We start from the raw sequence: 21,162 nt of genomic DNA, 5'->3' as shown, positions 1-21,162 counted from the left end.
CTCATTCATATGAGAGCTCTAGCTTTTTTACTTGCAGGTATAAAAATCCTTATAGATAGGACATCTCCAAACTGCTTTGAAAATTTTGTTTGTACAAAACAGACATAGTCTGCGCTGATCAAATATCAGACACTTTTAAAGTACCATTCAGATGTTTGCTAACTCCTAAAACTCTTTATAAACGATACTAAATAACATACCAACTTTTGTGTTTCTCTCAGAGCCAATTTCCTTTTATTCAGCTCCCTTATTAAAGTCAGCAACAAATAAGTAGGTATAGCAATAATTAGGCTAAGTTTATCTTGTTTCCTCCACTCCCTTTTCTCACTGTATTACTAAGACTTGGAACAATAACAGGATGCCGGGATGCAGGATGGGAAAAGGCTGACTCCCAGCTGGAAAACCTTGGTGACTGGAGAGCTGAACACTCCCAGTATTGCTTAACGAGAAGAGAAGTGGATTTCTCTATTTGATCTTCATTCTCTGTATACTGCTTAATATTTTGGGATACTGTTGATTTTAGTTTGCCTGATTTGGGAACAAACCGAAGCTCCACCAACTCTGTCTCAGGTAAGGGATAAACAGTATTTGCTGTCCTTCAGCTATGAAGTTCATTTCAAAGGTTTTTTATCTCCACCAAAAATCTCTTCTAATGTCTTAAATAATTTAAGAAATAACAGCAGACAGGTATGAATTTTATACATATCCATAGAATCCTTTGGGCCCAACATTGATGGCACTTAAACCAAATTAAGTGCAGACAACAGCAGAGCTGTTTACAATTCACGCTGGAAGAGGAAAATCTCTAGCTTTCTTGGGCTATACCACAATATTCCCAGATTGTTTAAAAGAAGAGACATTTTACGCTTTTTTATAGTTCTGTTTTGTAATATTTAGATTATGTTGCCGATGGTCATTCATAATGGAAAAGGGACAGAAATGATACTGCAAATTGCACCTGTATACCGTTTAGGAAAGGATTTCACTTGCAGTGTGGAGAGTTACAGGCTTAGTACTGTTTTGATTGAGGAAGTGTAGGCCGTGCTATGATTTGATGCAATATGTTTTATCAAAGTGGGGTTGACTTGGTATCTGTCTTTAAGATGCTACGGCTTTATTGTGACCATTGCCAAGAGGAGGTGAAAGCCACCATGTATATTAGCCAGCTTTGGCATATCTCTCCTGCTAAGAGATTTGTTTAAGGCTTAGAGGGAAGTTTACATAAACACGTCAGTGACTTGGTCTCCTATATCTCAAGTTTAAAGTGGCCCAGGTACTTTAGCACCCTAACCCCGGACTACCAGGTTTTACAGCCCCTGTTCTAAAAGACCAGCAATTCTTATTTCAGAAGTTTCTTGATCTCAGTGGTCCAAAAAGAACCATTTTTTCTGACAAGGTATTTTATGAGCAGTGGCTTGATACAAAAAGTTGGTTGAAAAGGCTTTTATCTTATCCTAAAGATAGCGTAGCAAGTCCCTGAGCTGTACAGTTCGCAGAGACAAAGTTTGCTGTACAGCTTGCAGAGACAAAGCATTTATGCATAAGAGATGAACTGATACTGCTTTTTTCTATAAGAACTCTATTCTGCAATAGTGGGACTGTCCTGACAACAGTACCTTACTGTGCTGGTTGTCACGCTGTAATAAATAATAAAGGAAGGAAAGAAATGCAAGGAAAAAAGATATGGAAGAAGATTAATTTCTGTGAGAAAATCTCTTCCATTCTTAGCTACCGAAAACATTAAAAGTTGGTTGCTACTGCAGTTAACAAAGGTATAGTTAATCAATGTGTTCCTGCCTCCACTGATTATAAATCATTATATCAGCGTTTGTAAAAGCATACAGTATTATAGATGTTCATGTAAGAAAAAATATTAGACAAAAGCAAGGATACTCCTATGATTTACAAAACCTTCTCATCTTAGGTTAATTTGTGCCTTGTAACAACAACCAATATACCAGAAACAAATCACAGAAATGCTGACTTGCAATTTATCTGCAGCATCTCCAGGAGTTACTTTTTATTCTTAAATAAAGGGTGACCAACAGGAGAAAAGGACACAGAATTTATTTAGCCTATGAAAACCTTAGAATAGTACAGTATACTATAGAGAAGAATGTGAAGTTACAAACAATAAAACAAATTCATTTGAAAGCAAAAGATAAACTCAATTAACAAATCATTCCTGCTTAGTCCACAAACCTGGGCTTTATTTTTCAGAGTGCTACAGCTGCACTGCATTGCAACAGGAAGTCTTTCCCGAAGCTTTGCTCTTTAACATAAGATCATAAAACTGTTTCTTAAACATTTTAAAACAAATGCTAGAACTGAAATTATGCCATGAAATAGCTACACGTCACTCAGCAATCTGCAGCTTGCAGAGGACTAGATGGAGGCTTAGTGCTAAATAGGCAGCTTAGGCAGAGAAAGTTCCACCCAAACAGTTAACAGGTTTGTTGCCAGGTTTGCTTCACATCCTGCCTCTGTTGAGTGAAACAGAACTGAAAACAGGATATAGGTAAAAATCACTGGGGATGGTTTAGAAGCTCCTCTGATTTAGAGCACTTATGAAACAAAGGACTTCACTGTGCATCTGTAAATCAATTACTTCAATTAATATTTCAAAAGAAAAATAGAAAAACTTTTTTAAAATTCTTTTTTCTTGTTGGGGTACATGGCTTAAACCAGGCCAGCTAATACTTTATATTTTCTAAAAAAGCAGAGTTTCACAGAATAGAGGTAACTGATTATTTCTAGCAGCTGAGCTTTCTGTAAGGAATCTTCATGTTATTTTTGTCATGCATTCATAACTCCATTTTTTGCCCAGGTTCTAGAAGTTTAATTCAGAGGTTCAAATATTAGTGCCAAGAAGAAAATAAGAGGTTCTCTGTCTTTGTGAGAAATTTGTTGGTAATGAAAATATTTTGGTGTATTTTTTTGTAAAACAAATGTCTTTCCCTTTGTTATCCTTGTGGGTTTACAAATCAAAAATCCCTCAAAGTTTAGCCCTGACACAACTGCTTTCCCTTCTACCCTAGAACACAGCAGACAGCGATTATTTGTGTAAACTGGAGATTTGCTAGGACAGAGAGATGCCCAGCTCACAATCACTAAGGTAAAACAATTCCCCACACATGCCTTTGAAGAGCTGATCAGAATTTGAACTAGGAGAACAGACCTTAGCAAATCCAGAACTGGATACTAGTTTGATCCATGATGAGAGCTTGCTTGATCCATCTGTGGACTTCAGTTCAGCACCCTACTCCCTTCGAAGGGCCTATGCAGGTATATTTCCACTGCAAACACAGAAAGCAGACAACACTCTGGTGCCACAGTCATGATCAGGAGCCACCATTTTTGCTGCCAAAAACTTGCAGGCATGCTGCTCCAGGGCCTGTCCTCGGCACAAGTACCGAGCCCACTGCAAATCCAGGAATCCCACCAACAGGACTAACGCCAGGAATAATGATGTGCAAAATGAATGCACATCACTCACCAACCCATGTGCCACCCACCTCCTAAATTCTGCAATGAGTCTGATCTTGAAATACAAAAAAACTAACAAAAAATTGTGAAGAACTTGTTTACAGTTCTTCAGTCCAAGAATACAAATTAGCCCTTTCATTCAATGAGAACCTGAGCTTCACTCATCTTGATCTGAATTTCAAATTTGTCAATAAGCATGGAACTAGCTATATTTTGAATGTAAGATTTTGCTGAATATTTTAAGTAAGTTCTCTCTGTAACATACTTCTGAGATGGATGTTATTTGTGCCATGAGTCTATTTTGTACATATGCTGCTATACACATCTGTTGGGCAGGCAGTGAGAAGATTTGGGGCCCAGCCCTCCTAGGTGCTAGTTAAAACCCATGGATGTTCACAGGACCTGAAATAGTTCAAGAGCTGTGTTTTCCAGGGCTGGGCAAAGACAGAGGAAGGGCAGAGGGGAAACTTATCCATCCATTGCAGATGTTCACATTGCCTACACTTTTGGTACTCCGAGTATATCCGAGTAAGGATTTACAATCAGTAAACCAGAAAGAGTCAAGCAGGTGGATGGACGCTCTGGCAGACTTTTCTCCAGACAAGTACTTCTGTATGAGATAGACAGCAAAACTGTCTTACAAAAGATTAGGAGCTGAATGTGAAAGTGTTATCAATTATCATCCATGAAAGGGTTCAAAACTTATAGTGAAAAATCACTGATATTTTAGAGAAAAGGCAAGCATGGTTACCTGGGACACGCTGCAGAAGTTGTACGGGGACCTTTCCAAAAGACCAGTGGAGAGGAAAGATATTCTTCTGCCCTAACATTGTTATTTGAAATGCAAGGAGTTACAGAGCACCACCATAGTTAGAGGTACACCAAAAGCAGAAATGTTTTAAATTCTTCATTTTTCAAAATCCAGAGAGGTCAGTTTTATTGTCCCAGTCTAGTTGTCATCAAAACCCTCCTGTTCCTGTGGGATTTCACCACCATCCTCTGCCAAAACTTTAGGAGAAAGAGCCCTCTGTTTCTATTACACATTCTTTTAAAAAGACTTATCAGTCTCCACAAATTACCAGTAGCCCATCTGGCTTTGCCCCCACTGAAGTCATCTATTTCTCTGCATCATCCTCTCTCCCCAGCCCACCAGCAACATCTGGAATGGTCCTCCTGACACCCAGCAAAGTTCACAGGGCGCAAGGTGGGTTATCGGCAGCACACACAGGCCCTTGTCCTTATTGTGTTTGACAGTGTAAAGGGAAATTCCACTTCCACAGTATGTCTGGAGGATACAGTTGAATTCCTTCTCCTGTCTTTGTCCACATTTCTAAGCAATGCTTTGGTAGGATCAGTTTTCCTTTTCCCCTTCCTTTTATGATGCCATCTGCGTTCTGGAAATCCTCTAGGAGTCCGAAGTCTACCTTACAGCACACTGCTTGAGGAGACTAAGGGCCTAATGCTGCTCTCATGCAAATGATAGGAAATCCTGTCATTGATAGGAATTGTTCCTGTGATAGGTTCAGCTTCACTGGCAGAATTTCCACTGGCACGGAGTTTTAGGTTAGCTTCTCCATTCTTTTTGTGGGATACTCCCTCCCCCTACCTCCAGTCCTAGACCTGAATTCAGAGGAGATTTGCATTACCTTACTGGCTTTTATTGTCATAATCTTTCAGATATATATGATCTGTCTGCAAGAGAACCAGTTTACTCATGTCAGGGTTAGACCAACCAATCAGTACTACTACTAAGGTATCAGACTTTTCACCACCTAATCTCTGAATCCAAACCTACAATGAAATAGTATATATTGTCTATTTGCTCAGTACTGTTAATTTAGGTTTTTAGGCTGTCATTAAAACATAAACAAATACTGCTACATTATGCAAATTTTAGTATCATCCAGATTACCAATGCACTCCACCTAAAACAAGCATCCAGCACAGAAATTAAGAAGCGAGGGCAGAAAGTAGAAAGCACAAAAAGCAGGAATGATTTTTCTAATGGGTTCATTTTACAAAGACAATAATGTGAACTTGACAGTGACAAAGCTATTGCAGAGCCCTATCATCTGTAGCACCATTTAACAAACACATTTGCTTTGTACATTAGATTTGCCAGCAGCAGCCTTGGTAAAAGTTTAGGATTAGAATAGATGCTGAATCCTCCAGTAATTGCACTTGGAGATGACTTAAGAAAGAAGGAAGGAAGGAAGGGGCACATTTCTCTTTGGAATATAGCGCGTCATTTTCCTGCTGTGAAATGGTAAGCTGTATTACCTGCCTTATATGGATTGATCTTAGGCTTCTTTAAATGAAGAGAAAGGCTTCATTCACACAATAAAGGGGTTTTCAGTGGCCATGATTAAAATACGAGCTGTGGGAGAAATAAATGTTCCACTTACACAGCCACTAACTATGGAGAAAAAAAAATTCCCGCCTCAGCTTAAGAAGTATCTCCAGCTGTGTTTTGAATTCAGGCAGCAAACCCAGAAGTGTAGCACTGCTGTGAGTAAGAACTTCCCAAACAGTCAGGTTACTTTAAAGCCATCAGCTCCCGGGGGGATGCAGGCTGCTCCCCAGTGCTCACCGCACTGAGCCCCAGCAGGGCAGCAGCAGCAGCCACCAGCCTAGATCCTGGGTGCTGGCTTGAGAAGACCTGTGAGCAGAAATGTCCCCGGGTCAGCCAGCTGAAAGCCCCCAGCTCTCACTTTTATCACTTTCACAAAAACTTCTTACCACATGTAAACAAAAGCATGTCCTGCCTTGAAACAGGGTCACTCCTGCAGTCACGTCTTACATGTTGAACTAGCACCTACTATGGTTGCAATCTGTTTCATGAAGCAAGCTCTCCTTGGGAACCTTGCAGGTTCCCTCATTGCCTCTGGACCGGGGTTGTAAAATTCATCAGACTAATGACTTGCTTAAGCCAGTGAATAGATAATGGAGCAAAACACAACACAACACTGTGTTAAATCACAATCACTCCCCCATGGAAACAAATCCATACAAAAAAAAAGTCTAGCTCTAAAAAAAGTCACAAAACTTACAACAGCTTTCCTCATCTTTTTAAGCTTCCCTGTGTCTGAGGCCTGAATTTTCAGGCCCTCCAGCTTCCTTTTATCAGCACTGTAAGCTGGAAATTTGCTTCCCTAGTTTTATTTTGATTTCCAGATGAGATTTTTCTGACAAGAGCTAAGCTGTAAGTAAAAATATTGAAAGGCTTATTGTAAATTCATAAGAGCAGTAATAATATCATTTGTATCATCTCACAACACATGGAGATTGTAACAATGGAAATGTTCCAGGAAAAGACTGTAACTATAGGGGTGGGCAGAAAAGGTCTTAAAGTTAATTAAGCCCGGTCTGGAAGTCTAGTTGAATAAGGGCAGGAAACAGAGAAGAATGAACTGACATTTGAATCAGACATTTTAAAAAGGGAGAAAAATACTGAATACTAATTACTAAACAAAACATATCCAGACACACCCTGGTTTTTTAGCCTCTTGCCCAGCCAGAAAACAAGAGATTTATGTATATGTACATGCTTTCTCTATCTGCCATAAAATTAATTTTCAGAGGAAATACTAATGCATTCAGTTACCCAGTAGAATAACCTGGACAAAGGAATCAGAACACACAGCCAGCTAAACATGGTTTCTCTGCTTCAGATTACTGTTAGGACAATAAATATCAATTACCGTGACCTGTGCATGATGCTTGTGCTAGAGACAGACACTTTCGCTCTTGAGCTTTTGTTGAAGGAAAATGTCAAAAAAATCTTATCTGCTGTAAACACAGCTACATTGTACTTTAGAAAAAAAATCACATTTATTGCATGCAGTTCCTCAAAGGATGGGGACTTTTCCTTAATTAAAGCTACTCAGTTGGAGCTCTGTGCTAGGAAGCCTCTCTGATATTAAGGCTTTACCTGGAAACAAAGGGGAAGTGGAAAAAGCTCTATAATACATTATTCTCAAAGTGTACCTTATTTTGTTTCAGCTTGGCCAACCATTCAGCAACAGCTTCGGCTAATCTCTGTGTACAGCAGAGCTAACCAGGGGGCAGTATCAAAACAGATCAATTCTGAAATGTGCACACAATTTATTGTAGGAAAGCTTCTGGTTAGAGATGCTTGAGAAATCTTTTTAGTGATCGCAAACACCTCCAACACCGAACTGTTCCACTTCTGCACTGGGATGAGCCAAATAATTTTTGGAGGATTCCCTTGTCCCCCTCTCACCCAAGCCCCTGATCCCCAAAAATCAAATAACACCGTCTGAGTGTGGGAGGTGCGGGGGATGAGGGAGGCTCAGTGCTGAGACACCTGCACCTCTGTCTCTCCTACCAGAGCCACCATGGTTTGGGCTAAGCAAAAGGAAATTGGCTCAAAGCAAGTGAGAAAGAAGCTGGATCTACAGCCGTGTAAATATGCCACTGAGACTGACAGAGCCTCAATCATTCTTCAAAGTCAATGAGACCCTTTGCAGGGGGGTCAAGGATACAAGGAAGAGAACAAGTTCTTTGCCTGTCTGTAACACTGGCACTTCATCACTATTTTTAGCATCTGTCTTTATCAATAATTAATCTGGATGGGAGATATTTCCCTCTTAGCTTTATATTTTGGACAAAGAATTCATAGGGGAAAATGTCTGCAGTTCCAAACTGTACATGCAGGGTTTATCCCACTCATCTTATTAGCTCACTTCAGAACAGAAGGGCTGTATTTAATGCAAAGTTAACCCCCCAAAAGAGCTCAGATTTCAACAGCATTTGGTAACTGTCATCAAAAAACGTGTGGCCAAGAACAAATTTTCTGTCATTTAATTGTTAGTTTCACCCCTGCAACATCTGCAAAGCGAATAAATCATACTAGTCATAGGTACTATGAGCTTCCTGATTTTAAAAAATGGAACGCTCTAAATCAACAGATTTGACACAATGATGATGAGGTGATAATATTCAACCCAAACTCTGCTTGTGGGTTTGAGCATACTCACTAAACACCAGAATACTCCTGCTCCTTAGGAGTCATTCAGCCCTCATATACGTGCTCCCAAAGCTCAGAAGCTGTAAAGAGCTATAGGAGAGGAGCTTATGACCTTAAACTCAATGCTGTCCATGCTGTCAACTAAAAGAAAGCCAAAATATTCTGTTTATTAAAATATATTTATTTGTTATGAAACAGTGTCACAAATTGGCTTAATAATTTAATCACAAATGAGCTTCAAAGTATTTTAGTGGCTGGGTTTATACTGGGCACTGTGCTTAAGCACATTTTATCCCTTGTTATATTTTGTACTAACATATTTGTATGTGAAGTAAAAGGCTTTATGCATGGAAAGACTGGACAATACCACTGGCTGCTTCTTTAAAGCACTCTAATCCACTTTGGGGTCACTTCAGGGAAAGTATAGTAAAGAATTATATGACTATAGCAGCTCAGCCAGAGTAAGAACTCTTAAGCAGCACCAGAACATATATATTTCAGTGCTTCAGGTACTATATCTGTTCAGTTTCAAATTGGTTATCATCAGCTCTCAAGTATCTCTACAGCCTCTGTGATAACAAATAATATTATGGTGAAAAATGAGTAAAGACATTGATTCTATACCTGGCATGATACATGATCTGCATGCTGAGAGTGTGAAATGAGGAATATTCTTAAAACTCACCTAATGATTCAGTGTGGCTCTGATAGACCTTCATATGTATTTCTCTCCTGGACAAGGTAGAAGGCCAGCAGTTTTACTAATACTGGTGGATTACTTGCTAGACATACCAGGATGCCCATATGAAAGCAAAACAGTCATCCATTAAAACAACAATTAGACTGCATAACTGATCTGATGAGAAGAGGAGAAAGTCAGTGCTCTCACCACTCATTTTAATGATTTCAAACTATTGTTTTACCTTCATCACATATGTCATCCTCACCACAGCAAACAATCCTCACTTAAACAATGCAGTCATGTCAACAACAGAAGTGATTCCAGAATTATTAATTTATCTAGTCCAAAAATAATGCTTCCTTAAAGTCCATGAAGAGACCAGCCCAGTAACTAAAACATGTATTTAATTTGCTTCTCAATTATCAGATTTGCAAGTAAGAAATTCAGATAAAAACCAGGTCACTATAGATCAATAGAAAAATGATTTAATTAAATATTAGAATAGGAATCATAGCTCGTGCACATGAAACACAAAAGCAGTCCCTCTTGGTTGGATAACTTCACTATGTAAGATTTTTGAGATGCTGCATAAAAAAAACCCCTAGCTTCTCTTCGACCTATGTGGAAGTTGCATACTTTTGTACATACTATACAGGCACATAGAAATACAGTCACGTTTTATTAGATCACGTATGGGATTCATTTCACAAACAGAAATGTTTCAGATCCCCAGACGTACTTAAATTAACACTATCCACAAAAGACTACCAGTCCCTAAAGAACACAGAACAACTAGGCACAATCTATCAGCCTATCTCTTCCAAATTTTCCCAGAAAAAGATATTGTTTGAGGTTTTCTTGAATTCTAACAGAAGCCAAATTCAGAGCCGATTCTGAGCTGTACGGGTGTTACGTACAATCAAGATCTAAGCCAAACAAATGTGTATTTGTGAACAGGAAATTGAATCTGAACCTACACCAGCAACACACATTCAATAGTTTTATAACTAATCCATTCTTTATCAGATAGGAGTCATGTAGGAATGTAAGCAGCACTCTCCAAACTGCAAACATGTTTTTGTAAGTTTTTGGAAAATACACATTACGATAATGTTAACTAGAAATTGATAGAAATCAACAGCAGTTAAATGTCCTCCTACCTTTGAGATTTTGGGCCTTGGTGCTTGACTGTCCAATAGACTTGCCTCTGAACTCTCAACTAAATCAGCATTTATCAGTGAAGGATTTTTGTGAGCCAAAGTGAGATCGTGATTGTGTCTTGCACACCCAGTTAACCGGCAGTAAATGTTATGAGTCTACTGATACAGTTATCAGGATACCTTTGAAGGTTAGTGCTGTAAGGAACAGTGTTTGAGCTGAAGTAGCACCACCAACAAAATTATTTCCTTGTTTGTCCCGGAGGTCATGCCTGTATATAATGGGTCAGATTCAGAGCAATTCAGAGCCAAGATGGACAAGAGCACGAAGCACAGTATTTCTGGCCTACTATGATGGCTGACTGCATCTGTAGTACTGCACTATTCATAGACTAAAATAAGCAAAGCCTGCTATAGGCTAGTCTTTCCCCAGTCACGCCAAATTTTTATTTTTGTTAATCTACCCAGCTAAAATATTATCAGGCACATCATTGATGTAAAACAAACTACAGTAAAGTCAGGAGAATTTACTGATGCAAGATCAGATCCTGCACCCGACTCATCCTGCTTCTCTTCCAGATCTGTGATGAGGTGACTTCTAGCAAACAAGCTGCAAATCTATACATCCCTTTTCCATAAAAGCTTCTTGGCAAGGAACAAAGGAGATCTTTGTGACCTCTTACAACTTTCTTCCTCACTCATTTCTCTAAAATCATTCTGTTTTCAGCAAATGTCTTCTTAGACCATACATCTCTCATTTTCAGTTCACACTCAGCCTTTTCATATGCCCTTCTCTCAGTATTTACTGCAGCATTTTACTTTAATCCCGAAGTCAGCAAGTCACTTGTTAAAATGCAAGCAGGGGTGTCAGGAAGCTCTGGGAGGATATTCAGGTAGATTTCATTATTGCTGCTCATCCGTCTTCAGTGCAGAAGCTCTCACTCACTAGCTTGGAGGGTGGTTTTGTTTCTTTTTTTTGGGGGGGGGGGGGGGGAAGCCAAACAAGTGCTTGCCTCCCCATTTTTAGCCAGTTCTGTATCTGAGATAACAGAAAGACAGGGAGACCAATTTGGCTGCCTGCCTTCCACCAGTCAATGAATCTTTAACGTATACGTAGTAAGTATTTATAGATCTTTTACAAGCAAATTTCTTCATTTCTGAAAGAGGCATCTGTCCTGGCTGAGGATTCTATCCACCCATGAGATGAAGTTTTATTTTGTATCATACAGGAGAGAAATTTCTGGTGAGTTGAAGAGACAGGGGAAAAAGTCATTAATACATTTTCCCCAGACCTACTAGAAACTTGGAGCTGAAATCACAAAGAACTTTCAGATTAGAATTATTCTCTCTTTCCCTGGAAAAAATATGAGGAGCCAAAACCAGAGCCAGAAACAGAAGTGCTGAGTTATCTCCTCAGCTATATTGATATACAGTGCTGCAGCACCAACACCAAGAACCTAGCACCAAATGCAGGCAAGAGTGCTCTCACAATACTGAGTGACATGTGGGGGTTTTTTTAAGTAGCAAGTTTAGTTAAGATATTGCTGAAGTGGCTATTCATTCAAAGGTACTATCACAAATATAAAATGTCATTTTATAATCAGTTTCAGGCAGGCATTTGCACTCTGGATTGTTTAGTCATCAAAGTGGCTATTTACTCAAAAGTACTATCATGCATATAAAAAGTCATTTTATAATCAGTTTTCAGTAGGCATTTGCACTCCAGACTGTTTAGTCATCAGTGGAAACCACTTCTCAGATGCATAAAATCGACATAAGGACAATCAAAAATATAATACCAGGTAGTCAGGCACTAGGCCCATTTAAATCAGTTCAATAATCTGGAAACAAAAAAGCAGCACTGTGTTCTCAGGAAAGGCCTACTTTAAAATGAATCATTGTACACTGTTGAGGACATGTGACAAGACAGCTTTAATAAGAAATAAGAGAAACACTGAGTAACCACCCAAAACAAATTATATCTGAAAATGCAACAAAAAAAATGATTGCTCCAAGTCCAATGTTGCACAATTTACTTAGTTTTTTTAAGTGATGTTACTAAAGTTTGAAGACCTACCCTAGTTCCAGTTCTCACTGTAGTCACTACGTGCCCTCAACTTTTCTCACATTGTAAGCTCAAGGGAGCAAAGGAGGATCACAGTTTTGCAACTTAGAAGCCAAGCAGAAACTGGAGTGAAGGTAACACTATACCTATGTGATTACTTTGCTGCCATGTTTCTCTGGGATTGTTAGAAGCTGGTCAGAGCAATTCTTGTCTGATTATGAGGTGAAGAAACTGGGAAAACAAAATCTGAGACTGTTGTTACTCCTGAGCTGGTCTCTCTCCGTCAGGAGATAGCAAACACATTTAAGTCCTCTGTGCTTCAAATGCACCTTTTGAAAGGGATATTGCCTTTTATCTAGCTGAGTACTTTCCACAGAGAAATGAGGAGGCTTTATCAATTCATGTTTGCACAGCCGTTTAAGGTCCCTGAAAGGCAGCATTAAGTATTGGTAGGACTATTTTCTTTTAATAATGTTTTGCCTGCTTACCAAAACTACAAGCATTGCAAAGAAAAAGATAATTTATCCCCCTCCTGTGTTTGGTATGTTACCTTTCTATTTCTTAAAGCTCACTGCATTCACACATTTACTTTTGGTCTTAAACATCATACAGATGAGAAATTAATGTTAAAAATGGATTCTGTATGGCAGGGTTGTTCAGGGTCATTTTGTTACTTGACACTGGGTCAGATTCTGCTCTCTTTATATCTATCATGGCTTCACTGAGCATAATAATTTTGGAGGTGTTTAGATGGTGTATCAAAGTAAATTTTTTGCATCTGAAAAAAAATTCTGAAGTGTTGTCTGCTAGGTATTGTAGGGTTTAATCCACTGCAAATTCAACAGAACTTTTTGCAAAGAACTACTTAGGAGTACTGGGAAGGGTGCAGCAGACAGGAGGGGGAAAGATAGTCAGAAAATACTGATTAAACTAAACTAAAAGTACTTATTAAACTAAACTAAAGCTATCCAAAGACAACTTCTCTGAAAAAACTTTCGTGAAGAATGTTTTCTTAGTTTTCTTTCTCTTTTAGCCCAGCCAGCGTGTCCCCACAGGCACGCACCCATCCCAGCACCCGGGACACCGCAGGGCCAGGGCCCACAGCCACAGCAAGGACAGGTTAAGCTGAGCAAATGCCCTCCTTCAAGATCCATATTTCTCCCAATTGATTGAATACAGTATTTCAGATATTTAGTATTCCTCTACATTTACATGGCTGCAGGCATGACAGCTGAGGTTTGATTAATAACCAGAAACAGCAAAATTTCCAGTAGTGTGGAATGGAATAGATTATGTCCTATAGTATTGATTTATTAGTAATTTTGTTAATATTTTCTGCTTTATGAAACTCTCATTTTTGCATGGGATTTTTTATTTTCATTTACATTGTTCAGATTCCAACCAAGATACTGTAAGCAAAAATAATCATTAAGTTTCCAGCTCAATCATCAATAATAATTTCATTTCCAGCTTTTCTGACAATCAGGTATGCAAATTATCTGAACAATATGGACACAAACCTTTTAAAATGTCTTTCTCTTCTGATGTATGATAGCCACTTTAAGCAAACTTCTCTCTTAGGATGTTCCTTATCACTATTTCTGTTTTTTAGATGCTGAAAAACAAAAATTCTCAAAGAATAGCATAAGATTTTAGTCCGATCAACCAGAAAAATACATCATCTCAGCTACAACTGTCTCCTCATTTACCAAAGTCTCCATACAGAAACCTGGTTTAACTTCTATTTAACATGCAAGCATAGAACAAATTTCTTTGCTAACTAAACTAACCTCGCATAAGCATTAATATACATTTTTAAAGTGAGAAGTAAACCAGATAAGAGGCAAATACCAGAAAAAAAAAACCACAAATGTTCATAAGAATATTTCATCAAATGTGTTTTCATTACACGGAGACCTTATTTATATTAGCTGCTCACCAACCTTACAGTTGATTACTTACCAACTTGTAAAATGCAAACTTTTAATTAGTACAGTATTGTCTGTATCTCCACCTGACTTTTTTTTAATAATTATTCCCAATCTGCAAGAAGAAACTATACCGTATGAGTCATGTGTCCCATAAATCAGTTCGAATACCAGAATTTCTCAGTTAACTGTCTAAAGTACCCTGCAGACCAAGCGTTATTTCCTAAAATAATTCAACACATAAAATGAATAATGTTGGTGGAAAAACCCATCATTTACTGAAAGAAAATTTAAAAGCAAAGCAAGAAACTTAGCTATTTGAATAAACCATTCTGCTGCTAACTTTAAGGGACATTTATGGTCCCTGCTTAAATTGAAAAAAAGTTTGAATTATTGGTCTAATCACTTAGAGACAGAGGGGTAAGTGGAGAATGTACATTAAGGTAGACCAGCGATGGGACCTCATGGCAGCATGCCAGGGAGAGCCACGCAGGGGACAGATTGGTCGGAGTGCATGCTGTGCTGTCCCCTTCTCCAGAAGCGTGTGGCTGCGGGAGTCATTACTTGAAATGGTGCATCTTATTTCCTTTTCTCAGTCCTGGCTGCCACAGCAGGCATGAGAAGAAACGAAAAGCCAATCCCTACATGTCATCCACCTGTCAACCCTCAGAAACTTTCTTGCTTCTGGCTGCATGGGAATGCATTCCCCTGCTCAGGCATGGGAATATCTCTCTTCTGCTGCTACCTCTGGCATTTCACATGAGATCTGCTGGAAAGGAAAACTATCATGGCCAGAAAAAGAGCGAGCATTTAGTACAGATTGTCAAGAGCTAACATCCATGGAATGTGGCCTTCACACCAGGACAGTGCCCCTATCAGTTACTGCTCAGCAGGGTCCTGCTTCTGAAGCGTTTGTATGTGCTGCCAAAGAAGAGTATTCAGCTACGGATTCAACAGCAATGGACTTCCAGCTGCCGCATGAAAAACTTGCATGGTATCATAGAGGAAGCCTTCTCAGAGCCAGACTGTCCTATGGAGCAATGCACATCAAATGTCCCTAAAAAAGACAAAGCAAAGTGCTCGAGTGTGCAGTGTTACTTCTACCAAAATGAGAAATTTTGAAAGATGCCGAAGACAAAGCAGAAGTCATTTTTTGCAAGAGGCTTTTCTATCTCGGTCTGTGTTCGACCTACGGTGCATACCAGAGGGCAGACCAAACTCCACCAAATTGCTCACAAAGGAATTGTTAACTTATCAAGTAGGCTGGACAAGTATTAACAAGGAATCCACTAATGAGGAGTTACAGGAAGTGAAGCCACCTTAAAATCTAAGAACAGAAAGATGGATCTGCTGAGTGGAAGGGGTAGCTTAAGTTTCAGCTGAAATGTGCATATATTTAAAAAGATTCAGTCTAGCACTTTCTGTATTAACGACCAAGCTTTCAAACAAGGCCTGAACTGTGAAACACATACAGGCCACCTACTTCAAAGGAGAGTTTGCATCTGCTGCATGGATCCTCAGGAATAATCAGGATATTACCACAGTCCCAGAGCTCCTATACAGATAAACTGTACACTCGTTATGAATTCGAGCCTTCAACTTCCGATAAGCAGTGCCCCTGTATGAGGATACCAAAGATCCCAGAGTTGCTGTTGCTAGTAATCACTCTCAGCAACAGGAAGAGAAGAACCCTGAGGAGTTTGACATGGCAGGCTCCGAACTAGCATTAGTAAACAGAGAGGCAAATACTAGGAAAACATTACTGGGAAGACACAAAATTTCTCTTTACAAAGTAGATTTATACTGAGACCAGTATGCTTTCATGGAGATTTGACTATTTAAGTTAAAAATGCTTTCTGCAAGGATGTTTGTAAATAGTATCACTTCCAGTGAAATGAATGGCAACTGAAGTGGGCAGTATTGTCCTCAATTTTCCCAACTAATCTCTTCATTACAGCAGTACAGATCTCCCCTGTACCAGAGCAACAAGAAAAAATGACTTTTTAAACACTACAGTGTGTTTTTTCCAAAACTATAGCCTGTACTAGTTGATGTTAACCAACTGGTTTCCTTTGGTTATCATGTTTTGTAATTTTATGAATAAAAGACAGACTTATGCAATCACAACAGAATCATATCAATGCCTTCCAGTTTCCAGTTGTAGAATGTTCATGTTCACAATAAAACAAAGCAAAACAACTAAATCTTGCTCATTTTTCTAAAAATATTTGAAGCCAAAGTAAGCACATAAAATACAAAAAACTAGCTAAATCAAAATTTTATATGAATCCATAAAACTGTATAAAACACAGCTTAGCTATTAAAAAGCAACTTCAAAGCCACCTTATTTGGTCATTTTCTACACAATTACGAAGAAGAACGAACGTTCCTCAGCTTATGTACAACCATGTAGAAGAGAGAAAAGTACAGGAAAGCAAAATTTCGTGGTAAATAAAATCTTTTTACTGACAATGACGCTGCACCACGGGATAACATTGATTGCCTAGTTACCAAAGAGTAATTTTGGAAATATCTCAGCACCCTCCTGCCGAAAATATTAATTTAATCTCGCATCTAGCAACCTGTGTGATGTCAACTTTTCTATCACAATTAACGGTTTTATTTTTGATGTGCATGCTGACAGCTCCTAAAAGCTAATGGAAAGCCATATATGTGTAATTTAAAGTCTGATTATTTGAGTGTTAAAGTTCCCTGACAGTCCTGTATATTGGGAAGGGGAAATTTAATAAGAAAAATAATCAGCTTTGCTACATTAAAATAACTTCTCAATCTGATATGAAAGTCAGGCCTAAAGTTTGCTAATATTAACATATGGTGCAAAAATATGAGAATAATTTCACAAATCATCATTTTGTAGATGGTAAAATCTGAGAATAGGGGATAAAGGAACTTTATATGTGTCTTCAAACATTTCAAGACAAGGAATTGAATCAATAAATGAGCTCTCTGAGCAAGATAATTTGCTACATTGTACTTGGAATTGATTGAAAATTTCACATGAATCATTTTTTCCACCAAAAAAACCAGATTTTATTCAAAATCAATTTTCCATATGAAGATATTGACTACAGTATATTTTGTGTCAGGGCAAGTCAAAACATTGCATTTGGATTTGTCAAGCTGGAACATTTCATTTCAAGTTGAGTTAATATAAACTTTGGTCTGGCTCAGCCTTGGTGTTGCTTCCCATGGCTACTCTCCCCATGAGCTATGCTCTGCAGCCAGACTACACTTGCTGTAATGCACAATGGGTGATCGTCGCTACTGAATCTTCTCTTCAGATTAACTATGGTAGCTCAAGTGGGTGCTGGCTTTTATGCTAGCTTTCAAACTTACACATTTTTTCTTTCACTAAAATATTTTTGTTGTTTTTTACAGTTGTCATCTAGTTAAAACTGTTTCATGGAAGGAAGAAGCCTGATATTTCAAATTTTGATGCTAAGGCAGATGAAAAGAAATGCAGAAAGTAATCAATCTTTCCTATAGAAGGAAAGTCCATTTGCATTTCTATGTGTGCTCTCTCTGATTAATCTGATTCTGTTGTTATTTATATAGTTTTCATATTTTATATTACTTTCTAGGCTACGGAAGAAGATGAACCACCTTATTCTACTTTTCTCATTGTTCTTGGCTCCAGCATTTGCTGACAAAGAAAGTCAGAAAACAAACCAAAACTTTTCTTCAAAAAATGCCAGTCATAAGCGACTGAAGAGAGACTGGATATGGAACCAAATGCATATCAAAGAAGAGATTGATACACCATTACCACACCATGTTGGCAAGGTAAATAGCAGTCTGTTAGCAATGAATAATTAGAAATGCAGACAGCAAATGAGTCTCTTGAAAAGTATTACTTGTTTGCAGTCTAGGCAGAATAGAAGAGGAAAAAAGGAAATAGAAATGGGACTTAATACCGACACACTAACATGTTAAAATCTTAAGAATGTGGACACAGAATAAATCAAGAATAATGTCAAAGGGACTCTAATTCCTTTGAAGAATATAAAAATATTTCAGAGAATGGCAAGTATGGAGCATCCGCAGTGCAGAAACAATTGCATTGCATGCAGGTGCACAGTTAGGAAGGAAGTCTGGCGGCTGATGTATGTCAGTATTTTTCTGGCAGCTCAAGATTCTTTCAAAAACCTAGGAGATAAGCTAATAAAAACATATGCATTAAAAACCATACAGTTTACATATCTCAGCTTGGATACAAAACAAAAGTGCTATGTTTAGGAATACTGTTACACAATCAAAAAATTCGTTTCACAAAGTGAAAGAAAATAATTTTTAAAAATAATAACGAGCATTGACTGCTTGCAAACTCATTTTCTTCAGGGCAGTGCTCATAAAATCCTATGATTAACTGCGTATCACCCAGAAAAAGTTCTTCCAATCTAGTCTTTCAAATTGAACTACTTTGACACTTTTCAGATAAATGCAGTTGTACGTTTTCCTCCCAGGTACAACAATCAGCATCTGTCAAGGCTGTCTCGGCAAAGCGAAACAGACCTTTCTGGATCAGTGCTGCTCACTGGCAGAAAGCACGAGAGACAGAGAAAAGAGGCCATAGGGTACTCTCAGCTAACACAGGGTATCTCTGTTTCATTTCAGACCAATTCAGTAGCAGATTGAGGAGAACGCTTCTATTCCTGGAGCTGTCCTAAATAAGAGTAATTCACTTTGTACTGTGCTCTGTGGTCTTTCAACAGTGGAATGCTTCTGATTACTTTTGCAATGGCTGTGTTCAGTGCATTGCATTTGCAGGGTTGAACACTTGATAAACCCTTTAAAAAAGGCCACGGCAGCATGCCTGAGTGACAGCTGCAGGAATATGCTGATACATTTTGATTTTATCTTTCATGACCTTGGATGCTTTCCTTTGTATGTTCATCCTCAGTTTTAGAAAAGGCAATCTTGGAAGTCTGTATCTTTTACACTGAATAAGTAAATAAAAATCGAGAAAGAAGGCACAGACCATACTATCTTTGAGACAAGGGTGAGGTTATTTCTCAGTCACATCTCCGGAGTTGTAAACTGTTCTTTAGCAGCCCCAGCAGCCAGAAGCATGATTAAGTATGTGGAAAGAGGGAAGAAAATGTTAATGACACATTTCAAAATAGAAAACAGAAATGACAGAATGTTCAACAGTAAATGACAACTACGGGATAAATCAAATCCTGAATACCAAACAGCTGCAATTTATGATAACATCAGTAACAAAAGACTAGAAATTCTTGGTCAAACCCAGCAGTTATTGATAAATAGCTTGCTGAAATAAGAATGCTGATATAGTGCATGGAAAATTGTATTTTAAACCTTCTATCAGTGTCCTTAGATGGGTAAAGGTGTAGAAAGGGAAGAATCACCAGATTATCTGCAGATTAAATAATGTGCGAAACCATTTGGGATTGGATTAAATTACATTTTAAAACTGATGAATGTTCATTCCTTTTACCCCATACCTTTTTCACTGCATATAATCTTAAATTTTAAAATCTATGGGGTGGAAATTTAATCTTACTGTCAATAGCATGAGCCTAAAGACTGGCTATAAAAAAATTGCATGTGACTAAACACAAGAAAGCTGTCAGCTATGGCAGGAATTCTACTAAATGCTAAGTAATAGAGACTAATGCTGAATAATGTCAGTAGCTGTGAACGTAGATTTGATTCTGTAATTCTGTGAAATCTAAGCAAAATCTCAGCTAAGTTCAGACAGTTACTTGCAAACAAGAGTAGCTCAAACTGAACGTTGGTGGCGCATGTTATTTCAGACATAATGAGGTTAATGATTTGTATGTGTTAACTGCACGAACAATTTATATCTTTAGGAGATATGAAATATGATCAAAAAAAAAAAGTGCTTCTTGATATACAAGCAAGCAAGTTTCAGTCAGGATGCAAGTTTCATCCCATAACCCTGCGTGGTTGTAGCTGCTGAGGTGCTGTTTGTTCAGTAATACTCCAGCTGACATAAAAAGTCTTGATGGCTATTCTGGTTTCAGACTGAGTCTGAAGAAGTTCTGACTGTGTGTATCTTCTGGTAGAAACTGTGTTGCATCTGGATGCCAAAGCTCACTTTTATCTCTTTGAATTATACTTTCCTTCTAGATCACATCAAGTGTAAGGAACAACAACGCTAAGTATATTATTGAAGGTGAATATGCCAACACCATTTTTAAAGTGGAAGAAACCAGTGGTGACGTATATGCATTTGAGAGGCTAGACAGAGAAAAGAAAGCAGAGTATGAGCTGACAGCTCTCATTATTGACCGAAGAAACAACCAGTCACTGGAACCCCCATCTAAATTCATTATCAAGGTTTACGATATTAATGACAATGTCCCTGTGTTTGTACAAAAAGTATTCAACGGATCTGTCCCAGAAATGTCACCAGTAGGTACGTTCTTCCATCACTCATTTCCCTTCATGTCTCTGGTTAAAAAGCAGAATTTATACTAAATATGCTGTTTGAAAATCCTTTTCTAGGAACCTCAGTCACCAAAGTGACAGCTGTAGATGCTGATGACCCAACAGTTACAGGTCATGCCACAGTTACCTACCAAGTCATTAAAGGAGACGAATACTTCACAGTTGATGACTCTGGTAGGTCAGATACGCAAATGTCCTTACACTTTGTCCCTACCTTACACTTTGAAGAAAATGCAGTTTTAAGCCTTTTCCGTTGTGGACAAGGGGGATAATAATTCAAAAATATAATTTTAACCATAATTTAGAAAGATTTTTCATTCATACTCACACAATGCCACTGTCTGCATCTGGAAATGAACTAATAAAGTCGGGATATCAGGTGCCGTGAACTAAATGAG

General features: G+C 38.3%; 1 protein-coding gene across 1 annotated transcript in view; it reads left to right on the top strand.

Annotated features, from left to right (window-relative positions):
• Positions 1-397: 397 nt before the first annotated feature.
• The window catches only part of CDH5 (cadherin 5), a 31,749-nt gene continuing 10,984 nt past the window's right edge, over positions 398-21,162 (top strand). Inside the window, exons 1-4 of the mRNA XM_075161443.1 lie at positions 398-570; positions 17,911-18,112; positions 20,444-20,732; positions 20,822-20,938. Coding sequence (XP_075017544.1) covers positions 17,924-18,112; positions 20,444-20,732; positions 20,822-20,938 — 595 coding nt within the window. The 5' untranslated portion in view covers positions 398-570; positions 17,911-17,923. The remainder of the gene's footprint in view (positions 571-17,910; positions 18,113-20,443; positions 20,733-20,821; positions 20,939-21,162) is intronic.

Source organism: Calonectris borealis, chromosome 12 (genome assembly GCF_964195595.1).
Source record: "Calonectris borealis chromosome 12, bCalBor7.hap1.2, whole genome shotgun sequence".
NCBI lineage: Eukaryota > Metazoa > Chordata > Aves > Procellariiformes > Procellariidae > Calonectris > Calonectris borealis.
This window is presented reverse-complemented; position numbering and strand designations above follow the sequence as displayed.